Here is a 21,851-nt window from a genome sequence, read left to right as displayed (position 1 = left end):
TTTGTGTGGCCCAAATAAAGAATACAACAGATGCTGGTGAAAACCTGACCTATTTGGTAGAGATAATTTTTTGGTGGTTTACGACCTAATACTAAACTCTCAGCTGCTTGCTAGCATTAGCTGCCAGAATAGCTGCAAACTCTTAGGACACAATCATGTGTGAATTTGTCATGCAGGATTACGCACAAAGTCAATTTAAAGCAGCGAGTAGATGCAATTTGGTAAAGTTCTAATTTGGTTTGTTACAACTGTTTCCAGAGAAGAAGGCTAAGTTACCTCATATCACGCTGACAGTCAAGTATAACATGAAGCTACTGATACTAGACTGTTTGCTTAGCTTGTCTTAACTAAAGGATGGGCAAATTAAATTGTTGAAAGGTGATAATAAACGGCACTTCCACTTCCGATCACGCCAACATGACAAGGATTTAGCCTAATGCAAACAGTCAGTAAAACGTAACATAACACCCCATAGATTAAGATTTCACTTTATGTCAAAATATCTCTGAAAAATAAAAAACTAAGTGAACAGTTTGCTCTGATGTTGGACTTCTTGTGGCCTTTACAGCTTTCTTGTTAGTGCGTCATCTGCAGTGTTTTGTCTTTCTTCTATCCACATCTCTACAAACTTCTGAACAGGGAACAAACCCACAATTTATTTACGTGCATGGAGACATTCACCAACATCGAGACTGAAGACAATTCAGGCATGAAAACTCTGTCACAACCTGCCTCTTATTTCATATTTTTCTTAACTATTGAGGAGGTTGTCCCCCTGTAGGAGCTAAATGATGTATTGGGTGTCCAGGTGAAAATTGGTGCTCAGGTATAAGTGCAAGCGTGCAAGCCAATGATGGACGGGTTAGGTTTTTGACTAGAAGCACTAACGGGTTTTTGAACACTGAACTCTGAATGTTTTGCTGTTTGATGTTAACTATTGGTCGAGTTAACTGAGAAACTTCAAGCATAAAGTACATCAGAGAGTCAATCATGTAAGTGTGGTGGAATCAGAATCAACCAGAAGGTTAAAGCCTCTGATATACAGTTCACACACACACGCGCGCGCACACACGCACACACGCACACACGCACGCACGCACGTACACACACACATACACACACACACACCTTGGTATGTGGCACACAGATGGATCAGATTTCCTTATAACTCAGCTCTCCATCAGATTCAGTCTGCATGCCTTTCACCCCATTCTTTGTTTGATTCGTTCCTCTTTGTCTTTTTTCTCTCTAAATCTCTCTTCACTCACACAGCTGTCACAAACAGCTGGAGCGTTCTGTGTCACTCATCTGGGAGAAACAAGAACAAGGGTGTAGTCACACACACAAATAGATCAGACAAGACTGTCTTGGTCTGCATCGTGGTTGTGAGTGAAAGTATGCGGTCTTCATGTCACAAGACACTCATAAGGATCATGTGTTGTTGCTGATCGGGTGAAGTGTGAAACCAGCTCATGAAACTTTATGTGGTAAGCTTTGCCACAGTTTCACAGAGTTATTTGTGTTATTTATGGGCGATATGTTAAAACCCAGCTTAAGAGTCTTAAACAAGGGTGTGCGACCAACATCCGTCCAATACGTGAGCGTACGTGTCGGCTTGAAGGTCAGCACACGTATGGCATCTGATGTTTTCAAGAAACCGTGTAAATCTGTCTGGATGAGTGTGTGCAATGTGGTTGGTAATGGTTGTAAATATTTTTGCTGGACATAAACACTTTGGTCCCCATTTCAAACTGGAAAGCTTTCATGTATTTGATCATGTGTGTCTGTAAGACCATAAACAATGACAGGAAAGCATCCCTCAGACACACACACGCACGCACGCACGCACACACACACACACACACACACACACACACACACACACACACACACTTACACACAAAATGGGATGGTGCAGCTACGAGACGCTACAGTCGGAATGTACAAAAAATTCCAATGAGACACAAAAAATAAATAGAGAATGGAAAGAAATGTGGAGTATGTGCAATCAGGCATTGGTAATTGTATAACCGCTACAGGGCGAGTAGATTCTCATCCATAAAACCGTTTAGGGTGTGTAAAAACAGAGGGGGGCTAATGGACTGAATGTAGGGAGGAGGGAGGAGAGGTAAAAGCAAAGAAGGGAAGACATGTTCACAGGGGTTTCATGGTTCAACAGGAGAATTTGTGTTATTATAAGGACTGGTATACTTTGGCGGTCCCTCATTTGTTACGAGTACAAGGTCAGGGGCTCTCCCCGTAACCCCGAAAAGACAGGAGGGGTGGGGGAGGTGGTAGAGTGGCAGTTATTGATTGAGCCAAGGTGTGGAGAGAAAAGAGAGTGATGGCTCTTACAGAAGCAAAGTTAGTAGGGGGGATGGAGGGGGGGTAGTGTGAAGGAAAGAAAAGCAGCAGGGATGGAATAAAAACACCCAAAAACCTTTGAATCACTTAGCAACATTCACATCACTCTCTCTAAATGGGCTGTAAGTAGACCTCCATAACAATGGAAGAGTTCTATAAACCTGAAGTATTTTCTGGATCTGGTTCATGATGATAAGCAGCTGTTCTAATGTTCTAATTTTTGGCCTTTTGCCTTTATTTTTCTTTCAGATACATGCAGGAAATGAGGGATGAAGAGGCCTCTGATGTGCGATGATGGCCTCAGACTACAATCATAGCAGGAACATTAAAATAATACCATTTGCAACTTATCCACAAAGTTGCAGGACATAATTGTTGTATTGCAGATGTTTCATAGATAAGACTCATGGATTTAAAATCTAAATGCTTTCTGAACGCTGGTTGAAATTAGCTGAAACAAAAACTATGGGCAGCAGGAAATCCAGTCAGAACATAATAACGATCTGGTTTACAAGGGTTTTTTTTTTTGCGTATTTTGTTTTGGCGCCTGATTTAAAGGAAAACCTTTCGCATGTTTTCACTTTAGCAAAGGTTTCAAACAAATGTTTGTTGAATGTCAGCTGTTCCCGTCTTTTACTGGATGAAATAAACTTTTAAGAAAAACTTTAACATGCTTTGCATGTCTTTTACATATTGTGTACTATGGTGAGTGTTTGAACTCGATTTGCTTGTTTGAAAGCAAAAAGAAGTTATGAACTGGTTTGCTTGTCTTTTGGAGATTCATAGCATCGCAATGGATGAAATTATTTCTGACAGTGATACAGATCTACTTCTAAGGATGGGGATGATGCCGGGGACCATTTATATAAATATTACATAATAAATGTTAATAGGATCGACACGGTGGCGCAGTGGGTAGTTGAGTCCCGCTCTGGGCGGAGTTTGCATGTTCTCCCTGTGTATGTGTGGGTTCTCTCCAGGTTGTCTGGCTTCCTCTCACCTCCAAAAACATGCACTTCAGGTTAATTGGCTATTCCAAATTGCCCGTAGTGTGTGTGTGTGTGTGTGTGTGTGTGTGTGTGTGTGTGTGTGTGTGTGTGTGTGTGTGTGTGTGTGTGTGTGTGTGTGTGTGTGAACGTGCATGCTTGTCTGTGACTCTGTGTAGCTCCGTGTAGCACTGGCGTCGCGCCAGGAGTGTCCCCCGCCTCACACCCTATGCCCGCTGGGATAGAATCCAGCTCCCCGCGACCCGCGCAAGCGGATGAAGGGGTTAGAGAAAATGAATGAATGATAGTGTTATCAAGTTTACCACACATTAAAATATGATTTGGAATTATACTGTAGACTTGGCAATCCATAGTATTTAAATTCATAGAGTTAAAGAACATACACTTCTGTGACCTACGGTACCTACGGTAAGTACCTACAGTAATTGTGACATTTAAACCTGAAATGAAATCCTTCAAAGGCTACTGAGGCTGTGAAGACAGCAATGCATAATTTCTCTTGAAAGTCAATCAAAGTCACAATGATCCCGGTGCGACTCTAGTTTTCAGGTTTTCATATTTGTTAGAGTCAAAAAATGAGGTTCAATCTACAGTCTCTTCCAACGAGGGCCTCTCTTTTTGAGTTTTTAATAATAATTTATCCAAATTGCATTCAATCAGTTATTATAATTACAGAAGGGTCACTAAAGTAATGACTGGTTGCTGACTGGGTCAGAACAAATGGGCTCAAGAAGTCAAAACTGTAATGGATCAGGTAGGGAAATATTTTTATCCAAAAAAGGTATGTGGCTTTGTTTAAAACCTGCATACTTGTGTAACTGCTTGTGTTCCCAGACTTTAAAATATAATTAATTTTCCCATATCTGCCAATAAGAATTATGGCTGAAATAATAAACCCTAGATGGATAAAAATAGAATTTCTTTACTGATTAGCATAATAACAGGGGGAAGGAGTGAAATGTGGATGGCAGCAGAGATGCAGGTGAAACAAAAGTCAATGCAGCTGCAGAAAGACGGACCGTAAAATGTTTCTGAACAGGAGCTGTGAAATTTCTGTGTTTTTTTACAACTGTGGAGGAAAGAGGTGGGAGGAGGGAGGAAGTTTCTGGTCAATATAGAGGAATACGTGAAGGTGAAGGGAAAACACCGCCTCAGGGCTGAATGCTTTGTTCTGTGCACAAACACACAGAGAAATACCACACACATATAAACACACACCAGCCAAGCGCCTGATCAAACATAACATAAAACACAAAGTACCGCAGCGGCCCAGATGACGCCAATGATCTTTAAGGGGGAACAGATTATGGAGAAAGGGGAACCTTTCATCGCGTGTGTGTGTTTCCTTAGGGAAAGCCCGATGGACACGTCATCCTCCACACAACTCAGCCATTTTCCACGCAAGTCTATGCCTGCACAGCTGGACGCATCTCCACAGTAATACAAACAGGTTAAGGCTGGCCGCTCATTCCACCGACGTTACTGCAGCATTACATCGACAAAGCAACTGACCGCCGGCCCCTGCAGCCATCAATCAACACGCTCAGATGGCAGGAACACTTGGTGTATACATGCACACACAGATCCATCACATGTGTTCATATATATGTGTGTGTGTTAGACCTCAGCGATTAACTGGCTAGTCTTATGAAGGAGGATGTGCGTCCTCATTTCCCAGGGCACCACCCACTTCCAGACCTTGACCCCATGGGGCAAGACATTTATCCTCTGGAGGAAACTCATTCATCAATAACAGGCAAGACCTGAAGGACGAGAGCATCGCTGTAAAAAGTTACGTTTCCGCTGTCTGTGTCAAGAGAAATCTGGGTTTCAGTCTGAAAATAGCTGAAGTGATAAGTACAAAGAAATAAAAAGAGAAGCTTAGAAAGGACTATAAAAAAACAGATGAGAGAAAGGTAGGATGACCGCAAGATGGATAAATCAAATGAGAGCTTGGCACTGAAGACGACAGTCTTTCCACATTCTACTTTCCATAGAAGTTCTACAAATTCACATCACAAGTCCCTAAACCACAGGATCTTTGGGCAAAGTGTAAACTTCTGATTTATCGAGAATTTTCATAACAAGAGAGAAGGGAAGGAAATATAAAAAGCTCTTCTTTTCATTCTCAGGACCAACTTTCATGAATAATTCGTAAAGTCTGCTGAAGTTTGTAAAGGAACCTTTCATGTTTACGATAATGCTTATTCTTGTAGATGGAAGATTATGAAATTTGTTCTCCGGTTGTGAAATTCTGGCATACAGAAATGGGACTCGGATAGCTGCATAAATCATGTGTTCAAGCCTCTGACCATTTTTAGGCCAGACTTACTCACCAATATGGTTTTAGAAGGTCCCACACAGATGTCATTCAGGAATTACAGAAGTACTTATCTGAGTAAAACCACGTACCTGTGTTTAATACGATGGTTAATGAAGTGTCTTGTGCTATCTTAAGTTATGTGTGGGCGTCTAGCTTGGGCATCCAATGGGATCTGGGTCCTATTGAGCAATTTCTGCACTCTATACTGTTGTGATGGTGAATACTGTGTTGTATAACTGTGATAACTTTATTCTTGTGTATTCTTGTGTAATGTATATGTACTTAGCATGGGTGAATCATTTCCCTTTGGGATTATTAAAGTATTATTCATTCATTCTTCATTCATTCACATGTACTTATGCATACTTCACTTTTTACTTCACTTTTGAAGTAAATGTTAATATTTCTTACGTACTTTTACGTCATAAGTTACCCTTTAATTTGCAAGATTCCTTTTGCACCAAAGCCAATGTTCCACTTTTTTAAAGTTGGGGAATTTACAAAGAATTGGACCAAAAAAAACCTTAGAGATGGAAAACATCCTGAGTTATGCATCCAAAAACAAAAAGATGTTTAATTTGCTTTTATTTATACTTTAGTTACTTGAGTACATTTATACATTTATGTTTGATACAAATCACAAACATTATTTGTCTGCATGACTTTTGCTTTTACTAAAGTAATATTTTAGGGTGAAATCTTTACTTAAACAGAAGCACAAAATGGCCTTTTCCTACATCTTATGTTATCCATATGTGGGTGGTTTACTTTTAAATGAAATCTTTTGCAAGACTGCATTGGAAATGTGTCTGAATAAATGTTTCCTGATTAGAGGAATGGTTGGAGGAGAAATGTTTTTTTGGCATCATTGTCAAGAGTTGGATGAGAAGACTGCTCTACTATCTGTCTGATAACTTTAAGCAAACCATGTCGAACTAAAATCTAAAAGTTCAAACTTGAATAATGCAGAAACAATTTTTTTTTTACATTTTTTATGAAGGTTCAAACCATTACAACAACTTTGTGGCCAGCAGCCAGTTAGCTCAGCTTAGCTTAAAGACTAGAAATGTGAGTGTAAATAATGTGGTTTACCAGATAGACAGATCCAGATCAGCAGTTTCCCATGCTTCAGTGTTTGTCCCACATTAAATGAACCGACAGATGACCTGTTCCCTTACATAAATATCACAATTTACAAAATGAGCAAGAAACAGCAGCAATGACTGAAGATGAAAAGGAAAGAAGGATTTGATGGAAACTCAAAGCGAACAGAAGCTGATGTAAACAGACTTTAACAAGCAGACACACCTGGGTTTTGTAGACAGGCAGGTATACCGCTTGTTAAAATCCAAGCAGAGCCAAACAGCTTGGTCAGAATGAGCTGATGCGGTTTGCTCGTGTGTGTGTGCGTGTGTGTGTGTGTGTGTGTGTGTGTGTGTGTGTGTGTGTGTGTGTGTGTGTGTGTGTGTGTGTGTGTGTGTATGTGCGTGAGACCAATAAATCAACACATCTGGGCGTGTTTGTTGCTTCATGAAAACAGCACCCAAAGCAGGGTCTGCAAGCAGTTATTAGAGCTGAGGGTTGCGGTTGTATGCTGATTGTCATAATGATATATCACTTGTGTTACAGCAAGTCTGTGATGACAGACAGTGATTAGATTGCCAAACTGTCACTGCAGCAGCCTGCAGCCATACTGATGTCTCTGGCAGGTACAACAACAACTTCTTGGGTTTCCGTGAGATCAATAACTCTTCTGTGGGCTTTTCAGCAGACGACAGTGGGTTGTTGGGTTTTTCTACAGTATCGTCTGCTCTGTAGTGTAGATTTGATCTCAATTACTGTATATGAGGCTGACAGTATCATGCATTTATAGACAGAATTGTTTTATCTACCTAGAACTAAATGGAAGTTATTTCGGCCCTGAGTTTCGTCTGCAGCAACCTCCATCAATGTGTTGGTGGACTGCATTGGTGCTCAAACTGATTAGTGGATAGACATAAAAAATTATGTTTAATTTAACATGTGTTAAAACCAGTCGGTAGTTGCAGTCTGAATTAGTTGTGAGCATTTACTGCTTTTCTGTCACAGAAGAAGAAAATAAACAGAAAATTTTTGTACAGTGAAAATAAAGTTGAACTCACTGCAGCCTGAGGAAACACAATTGAAGTCAGATGCAGCAGAGAGAGAGCAGACATTTAGACAAAAATGGATGATGCACGGACCAACTTCAGTGACTCGGTGAGTCATAAAGAGCAGGAGCCAGCATCCTCAGGCCATGTTCAGCAATCATGTCCTCTGGAAACCTTCCTGTTGTCTTTGTCAGCATTTGCAGGAATTTTTCTGCCTTTTGTTGTTGCATGTTTTTCCAGCATGCTGACTTGCAGTGTTTCCTAAAATGTTGCACATGTGTTGTCATATTTATGAGGAACCATCCATCCACCCATTATCTGTTCCTGCTTATTCCCTGCATGCGCATGGTGGGGGGAGGGGGGTGTTGGAATGCCAGAGATGGGGTACACCCTGACAGGACAGTTTATTGCTCTTTGCACGTCAACTGAAAGCAACTCAGATGAACGTAAGTTCATTTTCACCTCATCAGAGGTTTTTCTGTTTGATGGCAGGTCCACGTTTGAGATGATTCAGAGTGTTTTTGTTATTGTGAAGGCAAACACAGCAGTGGCAGCTCCAGAAGGATGGTTTCCATTGTCTTTAACACGACAGATGAAGAGAGATGTTGTTGGAGCAGTTTCAGAGTCTCATTATTTCATGTGAGAAAATAAATAACAAAGTCAAACAGCCAAACATTACATTTATGATCATTTCCTGTGTTTTATGGCACATCCAGCTGTGTTAGGACATCAAACAACACCATGCAAGACGTGTTGCACCAGTCAATCTTGCAGACTGGTAAGGTAGCCTAAAATGGACAATATTCAGAAATCCAGTGAGTCAAACTGAGACTATAAAATTGGAGCGAGAGCAAATCAAAACGAGGATCTTGTAGATGTGTGTTCTGTCAGCGATTTGGGTTAAACATTTACCTACAGCAGGATAAAAAAAGGAGCTATGGCGAGAGAATCCTCGATGTTTTGGTTGATACGCTTGAGGAGGGGTGGTAGTGAAGGACGAGTCTCTGTGAAACGTCTGCTTCAAGCTGGTTTCTCTCTTGTTTTTGTCTTCATGCAGCCTCTTCTCACATTCCACCTTTCTTCCCCTCTCCCTCTAACAGAATATCTTCTCCTTTTGTTTCACTCGGTCTCTCTCTCTCGCTCTCTCCCTCACATTCTCTCTGACACTAACACTTTTTCCAGGATCTTTCTCTTTACTGACACAAACTTCCTCTTTTTACTGCAGAATATTTCCCACTCTTTCTGTTGCTGCTGCAAATCCTTCCTCAATGTTTTCTCCTCTGCTATCAAGACTCTCCATATCCCTCCATACTGAACCAAGCACACATTCTCATTGCCTTCATCCCCTACATTTTTCTTCCTACCTCATTCCCACTCTACCTTTTCTCTCCCTTTCCCCCACTGCTGTGCGCAGATTTGCTAAAAAAGTTACTGTTTTTCACTACTACTAACTGTGTCACTTCCTTTATGACCTCTCTCCTCATGCACACACACACATACACACACACACACACACACACACACACACACACACACACACACACACACACACACACACACACACACACACACACACACACACACACACACACACACACACACACACACACACACACACCCTTCCCCTTTCGCCCCTTTCATTTCCTCTGTCCCCCTTTTGGTTCCCAGTTGTTTCACCACAACAGTAAAAACACGCGCGCACACACACACACACACACACACACACACATACAAACATACACACACACACACACACAGACGCACAGCCACTCAAACTTGTGATTGGCGTCAGGAGAGGCGTGTTATGACAAACACACCTAATGGGATATATAATAGATAATAGGATGTGTCACACTCAGTCTGGCTCAGTCCCTCAATAACAAGCAGCCACCCACACACACACACACACGCCCACACACACGCACACACTCGCGCACGCACACCTACACACACACACACACACACACACACACACACACACACACACACACACACACACACACACACACGGAAGAAAAATTTATTAATCTCAACTGTGCATTAGCAGTTAATTGGTAAATACTTGGTCCATCAACTGTTTCCAATGACCTAATCACACAGAATAGCTCAATACTACAGATTTAAATTTGTTTTCTGCATTCATCACAAAATTGCACCGTCAATGTGGTCTCAAAAATATTTCAACTCCCTGAATAGCATCCCTCATGAGAGCACACACTTTTTAGCAGTAAAGCCCTAGTTTTCTTTGCTTTTATGGCCTAAATTCAGATAAACGCTCCGGGCCCAAACACCAACACGAGCGTTACATCTGGTCCAAAAGCACAGGGAACTTCAACCCCTAAAACAAAGCCCAGTTACTTCAGATTTAACCTTTTTGAACCACCACGACCTGCATGAATGAAAATCTACCACAGAAGAGACCTCAACCCGAGTACGCTCAAAACCACCGGGAGAAGATAAAGAGGTTTCAGGATGCTTGTGAAACAAAAACTGGAACTTTTGGAGGCTATTGGATTAGTGATATGTCTTGAGGAGGAAGAATGAATCATTAACTGAAACAACAGCCTGCATACAGTGACGCATGATGGTGAGTCTGAGATGGGGATGGGCCACTAGAAACCTACAGAGTGTAGACGGTAAGATGGATCTCATCAAGAATCAGGAAATCCTAGATGAAAACGTCTGGCCATATGTGAGGAAGCTCAGTCATAACATTCCAAAGGGACAACAATCCCTAACAGGCCTCAAAGTCCACCAGGGATTAGTTTTAGAAGAAGTCCTGGATTATTCTAGGGTCGCTGCTACGGTCGTCTGACTTGAATCCCGAAGGAAATCTCTGGATGGATTTGAAGAAGGCAGCTGCAACACGTAAGTCCTGGAGTCTTACAAAACTGGAGGCCTTTGTCCAGGAGGAAGGGGCTAAGATTCCTTAGGAACCCTGTCAGAGCCTGGTGTTTGGTCATTCATCACATTTGTAGAAATTACAAGCAGCAAATGAGTCTCAATAAAGTACAGAAGCTGCTTTTCATTAAGAAGTTGAATAATTCTGATGGCAGCAGTCAGTAAAATAATAATTTCATGTACTATAGACCTGGACAAATTCCTACATTCACCAGTACTTGAATATATATTTTTAGAGATGAAAACATGAAGAGATGAACGGCTGCAGGAGTGAACAAAGTTAACAAGTGAACTTAAGCAGAGGCTAATGTTGGGTAAAAATGTAACCCAATGAGTCAGGCTCAGCCATCACAGGACTGCTATTAACACTGCTGGCACACACAGAGCAAATAGTCTGCCAGCTACTAAATCTGTTTTTACTGGGGACTACCACACACAGCCGGGCAGAGACAGAAAGGAAAAAAGAAAGGGGGATGAAAGAGGGCAAGAGAAGCTGCCAAATGATCTGAAAAGAGAACAGTCAAGGGCCAAGAGCGCCAACCTGGCCCAAAACTAAAGTGGCTACTTCCACTGTTCCACAGCTCGTAAGTGCAGTGTGTGTGTGTGTGTGTGTGTGTGTGTGTGTGTGTGTGTGTGTGTGTGTGTGTGTGTGTGTGTGTGTGTGTGTGTGTGTGTGTGTGTGTGTGTGTGTGTGTGTGTGTGTGTGTGTGGTGTGGGTGGGTGTGGTGTATGTGTGGAAGCGATTAACTTCTTCTTCTAACCTCTTAGACCTGCTCTCAGACCCGCTAAAAGTTCTCGGCTGGCATAAATAACCCAATCACATGTCACTCCGAGTATTTTTGTCCCTGTGATCAAATCTCAAAATGGACTATGGATTAGTTTCCTCCTGTTTATTTCATTTTTCTGTCCCTACATCTATCACACACCACATCTCACACACGGATGATCGATTTTCATGAAACCCAAGCAACGGTAATTTCTCATCATGTGCATATCGATGTTTTTTTGAACATCATTCTGTTTATGAGTTTGTACCCACAGGTCTAAGTTAAAGAATTGTCTAGAATGACCAGACAGAACTGACATATGGCACACTGGTTCATTATGTCAATGTTAACATACGTTAAAGCTACAAGTAAACAGCATGAAGTCAAGGAATGAGATGAAAAGACAATAATCTGGTAGCAAACATCTGGATCTAATCACCACCCAAAGATGATCGAGTCTGCAGCCTGACATTGATTACTGATAGCATCCAAAAAGTATTGTTTTAAAAAGTGTTTTAATGCAGGAGGTCATGGTTAACATTCATGGATATAAGGAAGATGATGTCTTTATTTATTTATTCTTCTTAATTTCCCTTCGGGGATTATAACAGTGTATTAAATTAAATTAAATTAAAATTAAATTTATGGGAATGAAATCTTTGATTGGTTCATAAGATGCATTCAGGCAAAATCTGTCTGATTGAGTAATTGATTGATCGTTTAATTGATTGATATTGATTGCTTTACAGGTTATTAATAACAAATCAATAAGGACATTATGAATACGATCTGATGACCAAAAACTCTTGCTGTGGTTTTAATTCTCTTTTCACGATAACTACTCTTAATCTGACGTGTGACATGTCCCTCTCAGTGACTTCCTGTCAGATTGACCTCAGTTCCTGTTTTGTGTTTTGTGTTAGAGTTTAACCCCTCCGACTCCACCCGCCTGAAATTCATCTCTTTGGCCCAACACATGACAAACCATAACCCTCAAACTGTGCTGCACTGAGAGGTGATGCCGTATCTCAGACGATACTTACTACCACACACAATCACGCACAAACACAAACATTCCATTTCTGGCGTACTGTATGTACAATCAACTGCATAAGACACTTAATGCAGGCACATGCATGCAGGTACTTGCATGGTTTCATAACTGAGGTGTGTTTTCTGGTTGTGACTGAGAAGACAAACACCTTGGCGTGACATATACACTAGCAGAAACTTTCCACCCCACTGTTTGACACTGGCGAGAGATGTACCTCTCAAATACACTCTGCTAACCTACAGCTCCTCGATCTGCAACCACCTAATGCCCTTCAGCATATGGTATGCATAGGAATAAAGCAGCTGGCATGAAAGTGCATTAATGGCATGATTTAGACCATGGCGTCCATAAGTTTAGTGGAACCATTCCGCTGTGAGTGAGGATCTTACCTGTGAGAAGCACCTGCGGTGCTCCTTCTCCTGCCCGGAGCATCGGTACACCTCAGACGCTGCTCTCCCCTCATCCCCGCCCGATTCTACTCCCAAGTGTGGGATGTGGGGGTGCTGTAGTGGGTAAATGTTGCCAGCTGGTGGGACCTGGGGGCCCAAACGTGGGTGCATCTCTCTGTTGATGCTGTAGTGGTGGACGGGGGTGGAGAAAGGTGAAGCAGCAGGAGGGGAGTTTGGGCGGGGCAGAGGAGCGACGGGAGGAGGCGGCGCGGTGACGGAGCGCCAATCGAACCGATGGCGGTTGGGTTGGAGGGCCGGTGATGAGGAGCGTGAGAAGGGATGATAGGATGAGACCCTGGCCCTCCCGTGGTCTGTACTGGTTTGTGGGTGTCGGTTGACGGGAGGGCGAGGGTATCCGGTCGTGGTGGTTGTGGTTGACTCTTCAGGAAGAGGAGCATCGGTGCTCTCAACCTCCACCTGTACCTCCACCTCTACCTCCACCTCTTCACTCCTCCCAGCCTCCCTGTCGTCTTCATCACCGCCTACTTCCTCTGCCTCCTTCCTGTCTGCCACTGCGTCGTCATCTTCAGTAATGGCCAGCTCGGTGGCCGGTGTTGCGGCATCGGTTCCGTTGGCGGTGTGGCGGGCCTGTCGGTTGGGTCGATGCAGAGGCAGAGAGAACGGGACCCTGCCGTACCCAAACTGACCCGGACGGATGCTGGAAGACCCTCAAGCAAAGAAAGAGAAGAAGAGAAAAGACAACAAAAAGATGATGAGGTATTTCAGGAAAAAGATTTATTGATTAACACAAAATAACAGAAAAGAAATCAAATGTCGACATAAGTAAATATAACCATCATGGAGCCAGCAGACCGCGGTGAGCAGACAGTAATGCAGTACTGTAATGCCTGGTTGTATGACAAAAACCAGAAGAAACAATGTTATAATAACAGCGCAGATACCAGAGGCACAGATGGGCCTGATTCCAACTCCCAATACTCCAAACATCATAACAAACTCTCCCTGCTGCCTAAACACTGTCAGCACTTCAACTAATGACAAGTGGACAAATCGTAAGCAAGGAATCAAATGGCATTTTAAAAAATCGGCATTTCTTTACACCAGTTTTTACTTTTTAATTCTGTGATGAGGTACAAATCGCTGTCTTTGTCTGGAGGCTTGTTCTCTTCCAAACAGTTGGATTCTTTTATTCAAACAATCCACTGTTGCTGCTGCCACTGAGGCAAAAATCAATTCCTGCATGCTGAAGTCATTTTCCTGGAAGACCAACTTGGAAATTGTTTGAATCAGTGCTTCTGTTTATGTGAGACCTTGATTATTATTCTCATTATTATAACAAAGTCAAATAATCAATTTAAATCCCTGATACTGGCCTTCACGGCATCATCAATATTTCTCAGATCGTAGTATCTGGCGATGTTTAACTGACTGATGAGATCCATGAACATGTAATTCATCAAAAAAAAAAAAAAGGTGTGTGTTTGTGCTCTCTGGTTAACAAACTACACAATAGCGCATCATAAATTCAGCAGAAATGACAGAAACAATCCCAACCACTGGATTCGGTCTGTAGTCACTGCAGCTTTATATCCAATCACACCGTCACAAACGTTTCTACTGAGAGACAGCAGAATGGTTCCAGCTATTAATATTTCTCATTTCTTCTAATCCATCTGAGCAGTCTCATTTTTGAGACTACTCAGGAAAAAAGAAGTGTGAACAGACAGAATCTTTTGGGGCATCATGTGATGTTATTGAACACTTCAGGAAAGCTGCTGATTAGAATGACTGGTCTTCTAAGCTACATAATAGTCTTTATATAAATGGTCTCTATATTCCTGTTTACACCATTCACATAATATATTGTACATATCTGTTTATTGTGTATGTTAGTGTTAGTGTTGGCTTGTGTGTATTAAAATTTGCTGCTTAATGTACCTTCAATTGCCCTTTAGGGACAAATAAAGTTTTTTTTAATTGAATTGAATTGAATAATACGCCTATACTGTATATCCTCTACTTTCAGAACATATAATGACAATGATGTACTTTATAATAGTTTAGCATTTAATTGGTTGCTTTGCTTTCTAATTGTCCAATGGCACTCACCTCCTAGCAGGCGAACCTTCCCGACTGGTGGAGACCGACCTTCTGCTCCCGCCCCCACCAGCCCGTAATATCGCCGGATTGGTCGGTCTCCTGATGATCCTTGTTGGTTGGTTGTAGCTGTGGGAAGGAACGTGGTACGGAGGCCGGTAAACAGGCACGTGGTCTTGATTGGATGGGGAGAATTCTGGCTGGTAAAAGGATGAGGAGGGATTGGATTGTCTCGGTACTGGAGCTCCTCCCCCTCCCCCGGTGTTGCGATATAACGGCAGCCCCGGGTTGGGATTGGTGGGGATGGAAGGGGGGCGATAAGAGGAGTGTTGCCCAGAGTAACGGGGAGGGTAGTAGGAGTGCACAGGTGACAAGACAGGACCCCCAATTCCACTGGGGAAATATCCTCCCCAGTTAGGTGGAACGTGGGAGAGGGCCGGGGTGAGTTGAGGGGGAGGAGGCAAACACGTCCTGGTCCTTTGTGAGACGCCCACGCCACAGGTCTGAGAGCATCCGGACCACTCCCCCCAGACAGACCACACCCCCTCCACGGGCTCCACCTCAAACGCCTGTCGGGAACGCCGCCCTGCCACCTGGTAAACACACAGACCATAATATTCATTACAAATTCATCTTCTGGTTTCTTTTCATTAACTAGCCTTCCTGTCCAACCACCAGTCCAAAACTATACTCTTTAAACAGATTTGAAAACTAGGAAAAACAGAAAGCATTGAAATGAGAGTAACTTTTGCCATTTTTGCTGTCAATCAACAAAACAATTCATCAACTAATGATTTCAGTTCTGACAATCATTTAAGTTATTATCGGCTATTTTATGGTAATTACTTGGAGTCTGCCTGAGCTTGTTGTGACGGCTCATCGTTCATCAGTTCATGAGGTGATCGGTCTGTATGAGGTCATATCTGCTACTTTACCCATTTTCACTGAAAATAAAATATTATAAATTGAAATAAATTTAGTCCATAAGTGTCTCTTCATAGACCAGGCAGCTGTATTGTTTTTCACTTCATGTCTGAGAGTACAATATTGTAAGTTTTGTTTCATTTTATTTAAAAGTTTGTTTCAAAAGTTATTTATTGAGAAAATATTCATTTGATATTTTATATAAGGACATTTTTCACTGTTTTAATATAACATTCAACTGACCTACAGCTGAATTTAACACTGATACTGCTGTTGAAAAAAAAAAAATCCCAACAACTGCGTGGCTTTGCAACATTTTTAAGAAGTACCGGCACTTGACTTTGCAAAAAAAATTGCAAAATCAAGAAAAGGACATATTTCACACAGTCGATGAGCTGTAGTCTTGTGAATTTCCTTCCTCTGGGGCCAAAATATAAATCCTAAACTTTTCATAGTTCACTCGGGCTTAGAAGAGGCACAGTCCCCCCGCCAGCAGCTTATAAGCAGATGGACAAATTCATGTGAGTCTGTGTTGAATGCGCTGGAGAAATGACAGGATGGGGCCTGACCTGGCTGTGCATGTGTAAGTGCACATGTGTGGGTGCCAGGTCAGGCTTTGATGTCTTCCTTTGTTGATATAGATTAATGTTCTTCCACTCATTCCATATCTGAAGCATTAGCTGCCTGGCAGAGTGGAAAACATGAGAGCTGAATAAGAGTTTCCATTTAAAAAGAAGCAAAACATAAATCTGCGCTCCACTCCACCTCTCACTCTTGCTGAGTGTGTAAATATGCATTTGCACAGACAGGAATATCCAACTTATCATACTGTTCAAGTCTTTATAAAGAGAGAAGACAGGTGTCAATGCATGTGTGCTGTTCCTACAGATTTAGAGTTCCTGCATCTGTCTAAGATAAAACAACAGGACGATGAATAAAAAGGGTGAGAGAAATAGAACGATGTTGGGCCGGGGGGGGGGGGTCGGACAAACCTAATGACTCTGTGTGTGTGTGTTGTGTGTGTGTGTGTGTGTGTGTGTGTGTGTGTGTGTGTGTGTGTGTGTGTGTGTGTGTGTGTGTGTGTGTGTGTGTGTGTGTGTTTCTGGAGAGGAGGTATGGTCTGTTGTAATGAGTGACATCAAACACACAGCTGCCACATAACTGGGACCATTAATGAGCTCCGTGCAGTGACCCTGGAGCGGTCGCCGCTGACCTCTGCAGCTACTGGTTAAACTCCTGCAACACTGTACGACCACGTCTGAACCAGACAGGGGTTCACTCTGAAATCTGCCTCTGCTTTTATTAAAGTTTTTCATCCTGGTAAAAGTTTGGGCCCTCATCAGCTGTGGGCCTGTTTAAGGAATATTTCTGACAGAATCCTGACACACCCATTGTACATGTAATTATTCCTCCTCTACGTATGGGCAGTGGAACAAGCTCATTCTAAACAGTTTACAGAGGAGGAGAGGGGAAAATCCACACTTCTTCTTGACTTACATATAGTATTAATACTGACTGTATTCAAGTTATGTTTTGCTACTTATGACCAATTGTGAATATAAGACAAGCTTGACAAAACCATTGAAGTGAGATGTCTAAAAAACTGGATGTCCTACTGTGGTACACAGTTATACATCAGAATAAGAGTAGACAGACTTTTCATCTCCTATTACACCTACATTATTTCATGTGGCCACTAGGGGGCAGTGAAAACAGTTGGGTGCCATCACATTTTAAAAGATTGTTGGTAAACAGTTGTTATTTACTTATCGTACATTTACCAAGCCATTATTTTCTGGTGATCTGAGTTTTATAAGTTTGATATTCAAAAATTTTTGAGCTGCCTTGGATTAGCTTTAATTTGGTCTTGCTTAAATGGCAGCTCCACTACCAACAACCAATTTCTTGTGGTATTGCTCTGTTTCGTCCTCCTCGTCTGCATCTGTAAGCGCTCGGAAAATGGACCCAAATATGTTCAAAGTGGAAAGAGAAGAAATACAGAAGCCTCCATCTCCTTTGGGAAAAATATACCTGAAGTAGCTAATGGTGAGCAGATTGTTAAGTTTTTAGAACTTCTTTACCGTAAAAACAGCTGCTGCTGGAAACAATATTTTGACACCAGTGAGATCAAAACAGTCAAGCTGAGGACAGGACGTGCAAACAAAGAGCTGCCGCCAAATCGAGCAGACAATACAGATGACTATCCTCCAGAGGTTCTCCACTGTAAGAACCTTCATTATCACACCATTTCGGTTATGAAAACATCTGAATGAATGTCATCATCCAATATAAAACTGTATTTTGAAGTTTAAACTGAAGCTGAGCCTTCAGCTGTTTGAAATAGTGACATTAAATGGCTGCATGCTATCCAAAAATGATTTTTGTGGTTCTGACTGGGTGTCATTCACAGTTGGGACAAGAGGAACAGTTCCAGCATCTCGTAGTTCTTACATAGTAAATAACATTATGTCAGGCTTGATTTAAAACAGATAGTAAGAAAAATGTCAATCATTTGTCATCACTTTTCACTTCTCTATAGCGATGCTGTTGTCAGTGACACTAATGAGCCGATGACTCACCTTCCTCTTGGCGGTCTTGGTCACGGAGGTCGTGACCACCACAAATCCCCACAGCACATAGAGCCTGAGGGGACAAAGAACAGAGGGCGACAGAGGTGCTGCATCAACGGGATGTTAAATATCAGCAGGTTGAATGTGTCTTTTGTAAAGGAAACAACTCTATGACCTAAATGTTAAAGTGCTTTACGGTGAGTAAAGTCACACAGACTTTGATTATTCTTTGCCCATGACTCATAGAATTTCTTGTAGCTTTTTCCAAAATGTACATTTAGTTTAAAAACAGTGTTAAACACACTGAGTGAACACCCTATCAAATGTTCCAGTGACCTAACCAGAGTTTATTAACTCTTTCTTTCCACTACAGGTGACAAGTTCACAGGCAAACATCTCCACCAACCTGGGAAAGCCGAGGCAGGGACAAACCAATTAGCTTCAACAGAGAGTGTGTTTGCTCTCTGCATGCCCCTTTAGGACTACACACACCCTAGGGATGTGGGTTTTTCTTACACACACAAACACACACTCAGGCTCATTCAGTCACAACATCAAAATCATCTTTCCCAGTGAGGTATGTTTTATTTGAGGTTGTCGGAATGGTGTTCAAAGTCTCCTTTAATTTTGGCTTCCAGTCCTCAAATTTGATTTGCCAACCACTTGAGGAGGCATGACCGCTGCTGCTGAGTCTGAAAATGTCATTTCATCAGATAATCACACTTTTATTGAGGAAAGAGAGAGATTTTTTTTAATCTTTCTACACCTGTAGTGGAGCAAAACAAGCTGCATAAAACTGTCAGAACAAGTGTTTTGGAGTCAAGTGGAATATCCTCTCCTCATCTGCCAAGAAAATGGTCTGAATATTATACTAAACTGCTAGGATGGACATTTCAGGACTCGCCACGAGAACCCAACCAATACCGCAATCACCAGTCCACAGGCCACATGTAGTGGGAATAATTGGTCCCTTTTCCCCAGTGTGGTTCACCACCGTGGTCTCTGGAAGCTTCCCCACACCAGACTGCATAACTACCCCGAAAAACACAGACAAAGGTCCCGCACAATCCGACACAACAGAGCCGCTGAGGCCGAAGTAACGACCCCCTACCCGGGTCCACGTTTCCCCGGACGCTACAGTGGCACATTGTGGAGGAAACTCCGAGGGCACAAGCAAAGAGAGAGGGGGGATCTACAGCGGGGAGGAAAACACAAAAATCCGTCCTGTGGTGTGGAGAAAGAGAGGGACTCTAACTGAACATAAATAATTACCTTCGGGTGAATTCCTATCATATATCCTTCGCGGCGCACAGCGCGCAATACGACGCGTCGTGCGCAAAAGTCTACAAGTCGCCACAAAACAAAATAATTAAAAGTCTCGACCACAGTCATCACAGACACACACACACACGCACGCACACAGACACACACACACACACACACACACACACACACACACACTCACGCACAGACACACACACAATGCCCGCTCAGAGTGGGATGCGATCCACCACATGTGGTGAAGAAGCAGGTTGCAGCTGTGTAAAAAGTTTTACCTGAAAACCAAAGTGAGCCTCATGCTCCTCCACAAGTCTCAGCTCTATCCCCGCTTCTGATAACCTGATCGATTATCCGTTCAGTCCAGCGATCGGGTAAAAAGCTCCGTTCAGGTCCGCGCAGTCCCGAAAGAAACTTGTAGTCCTGGAAGGCTTCTTCAGACCTCTGTCCCCTTCCTCCTGTCCTGTCACGGTCACTCCCCGTGATTTTGCGGAGTGGGAAGGGCTCCGTTTTTTCCCTCGTTCACAACTTTTTTTGGGGTCCTTATTATAAACTGGTGTGACGTCTGGCAGCCAGAGGGGGGGCCGTGGAGCGGGGTGAGGGTGGGGGACGTGGTGGTGGTGGTGGTGGTGGTGGGGGGGGGACAGGAGACACAAAATGAACAGATTATACAACTTTCTCTCCCTTTTCACACGCATAATCCATACACTCCCACTGCCTTGCGCACTCGTTCTCTTTCTCTCTCTGTCATTCTCACACACACACACACACGCACGCACGCACACACACACACACACACACGCACGCACACACACACACACACACACCATTATGGGCCCTGACTAAGCTATAATAACTCTCAGAGCCGCTTTCTGAGTTGCACAATCCAACATAAGAACGCTCCATTGTGGAAGGTCACCCTGATCAGTAGTAATGATCTACTCATTGTCGGAAACAGCCCTGAGCTGGCAGCATCTGCAGCAGGGACACTTTGTGTGTGTGTGTGTGTGTGTGTGTGTGTGTGTGTGTGTGTGTGTGTGGGGGGTGGGGGGGTTCAAAGCTTTATGGCTGTGCCATTGTGCCAATACAAACATTAATTGTTCTACAACAAAGTGGAAATTGGAAGTAGAAAATGATTATTCTGTATTTTGTGAGAATGAAATCTGGGTTTGGCTGCTACAGCAGGAAGAGGCAGAACGTAAGTGTAATTCACATAAACATGGCTGTGTTTTCTCATTACACTCATGAAAGCAGACGTGTTTCACCAAATCAGAGCGCAGATAAATGCACCCGAGAGACACTCTTTCTCTGAGCATAATGACGATTCTGTGTGTGTTTGTAAGTGTGTGTGTGTGTGTGTGTGTGTCTGTGTCTGTGTGTTTGTGTTTGTGTTTGTGGCTTGACAACTCTTCTTGGTTTCAGTCTGAGAAAGATGTGAAAACCATCACATTCCAACTTGTTTACACGATATTTATCCCACTTGAAATCCACCAGCCTCTCCGATCAGATAGGACCACTTTCTAAACCAAAAACAATGGCGCCTGAACACAGCCCCAAGGGATGATGGGATGTGAAGGGTGACAAAGAGGAGGAGAACAAAACTTGTTAAGATCTCCATGAGCTAAATGGCTTCTGGTGGAATGTTGGGTCACCTTTTATCTAACTTTGAATAAAATGTTTTCTGAGGAAAGTTACTTTTTTTCTCAGTCATTTACACACTGTGATAAATTCGAAGGGTTCGTTTTTTAATAAGAATGCAAAAAAAAATGACAAATGGGAATATTTGTGTTTCCTAGCAAGGCAAAGAAGGCAAATTATACAATTCTGTCCTTATTTTACAACTCTTTAATGTTTCAGTGATTCATTTCTGATCTCGGTTTGAAATAAAGGTTTAAGATTCTGTGAATTCGGGTTTATGTGGATTGGTTCTCTTAACTTTGCACTCTTTGGAACAAGATTTCAAATGCAGGTGCTTGATTCTGAATCAGGTATTTATGAAAGATGTTGTGTGTAAGATGGTTGATTGT

At 42.5% G+C, this 21,851-nt stretch overlaps 1 protein-coding gene across 1 annotated transcript in view; it reads right to left on the bottom strand.

Moving 5' to 3' along the window:
• adamtsl4 (ADAMTS-like 4) overlaps positions 1 to 20,404 on the bottom strand; it is a 36,994-nt gene extending 16,590 nt beyond the window's left edge. Inside the window, exons 1-4 of the mRNA XM_068322908.1 lie at positions 20,103 to 20,404; positions 18,556 to 18,619; positions 15,065 to 15,645; positions 12,935 to 13,652 (exon numbers count right to left, since the gene is read on the bottom strand). Of these exons, the coding sequence (XP_068179009.1) occupies positions 12,935 to 13,652; positions 15,065 to 15,645; positions 18,556 to 18,619; positions 20,103 to 20,125 (1,386 nt within the window). The 5' untranslated portion in view covers positions 20,126 to 20,404. The remainder of the gene's footprint in view (positions 1 to 12,934; positions 13,653 to 15,064; positions 15,646 to 18,555; positions 18,620 to 20,102) is intronic.
• Between the last annotated feature and the right edge of the window lie 1,447 nt (positions 20,405 to 21,851).

The sequence above is a fragment of the Antennarius striatus genome, chromosome 9, assembly GCF_040054535.1.
Source record: "Antennarius striatus isolate MH-2024 chromosome 9, ASM4005453v1, whole genome shotgun sequence".
Lineage (NCBI taxonomy): Eukaryota > Metazoa > Chordata > Actinopteri > Lophiiformes > Antennariidae > Antennarius > Antennarius striatus.
The sequence above is the reverse complement of the archived record's forward strand: the minus strand, read 5'-3'. Positions and strand labels throughout refer to the sequence as shown.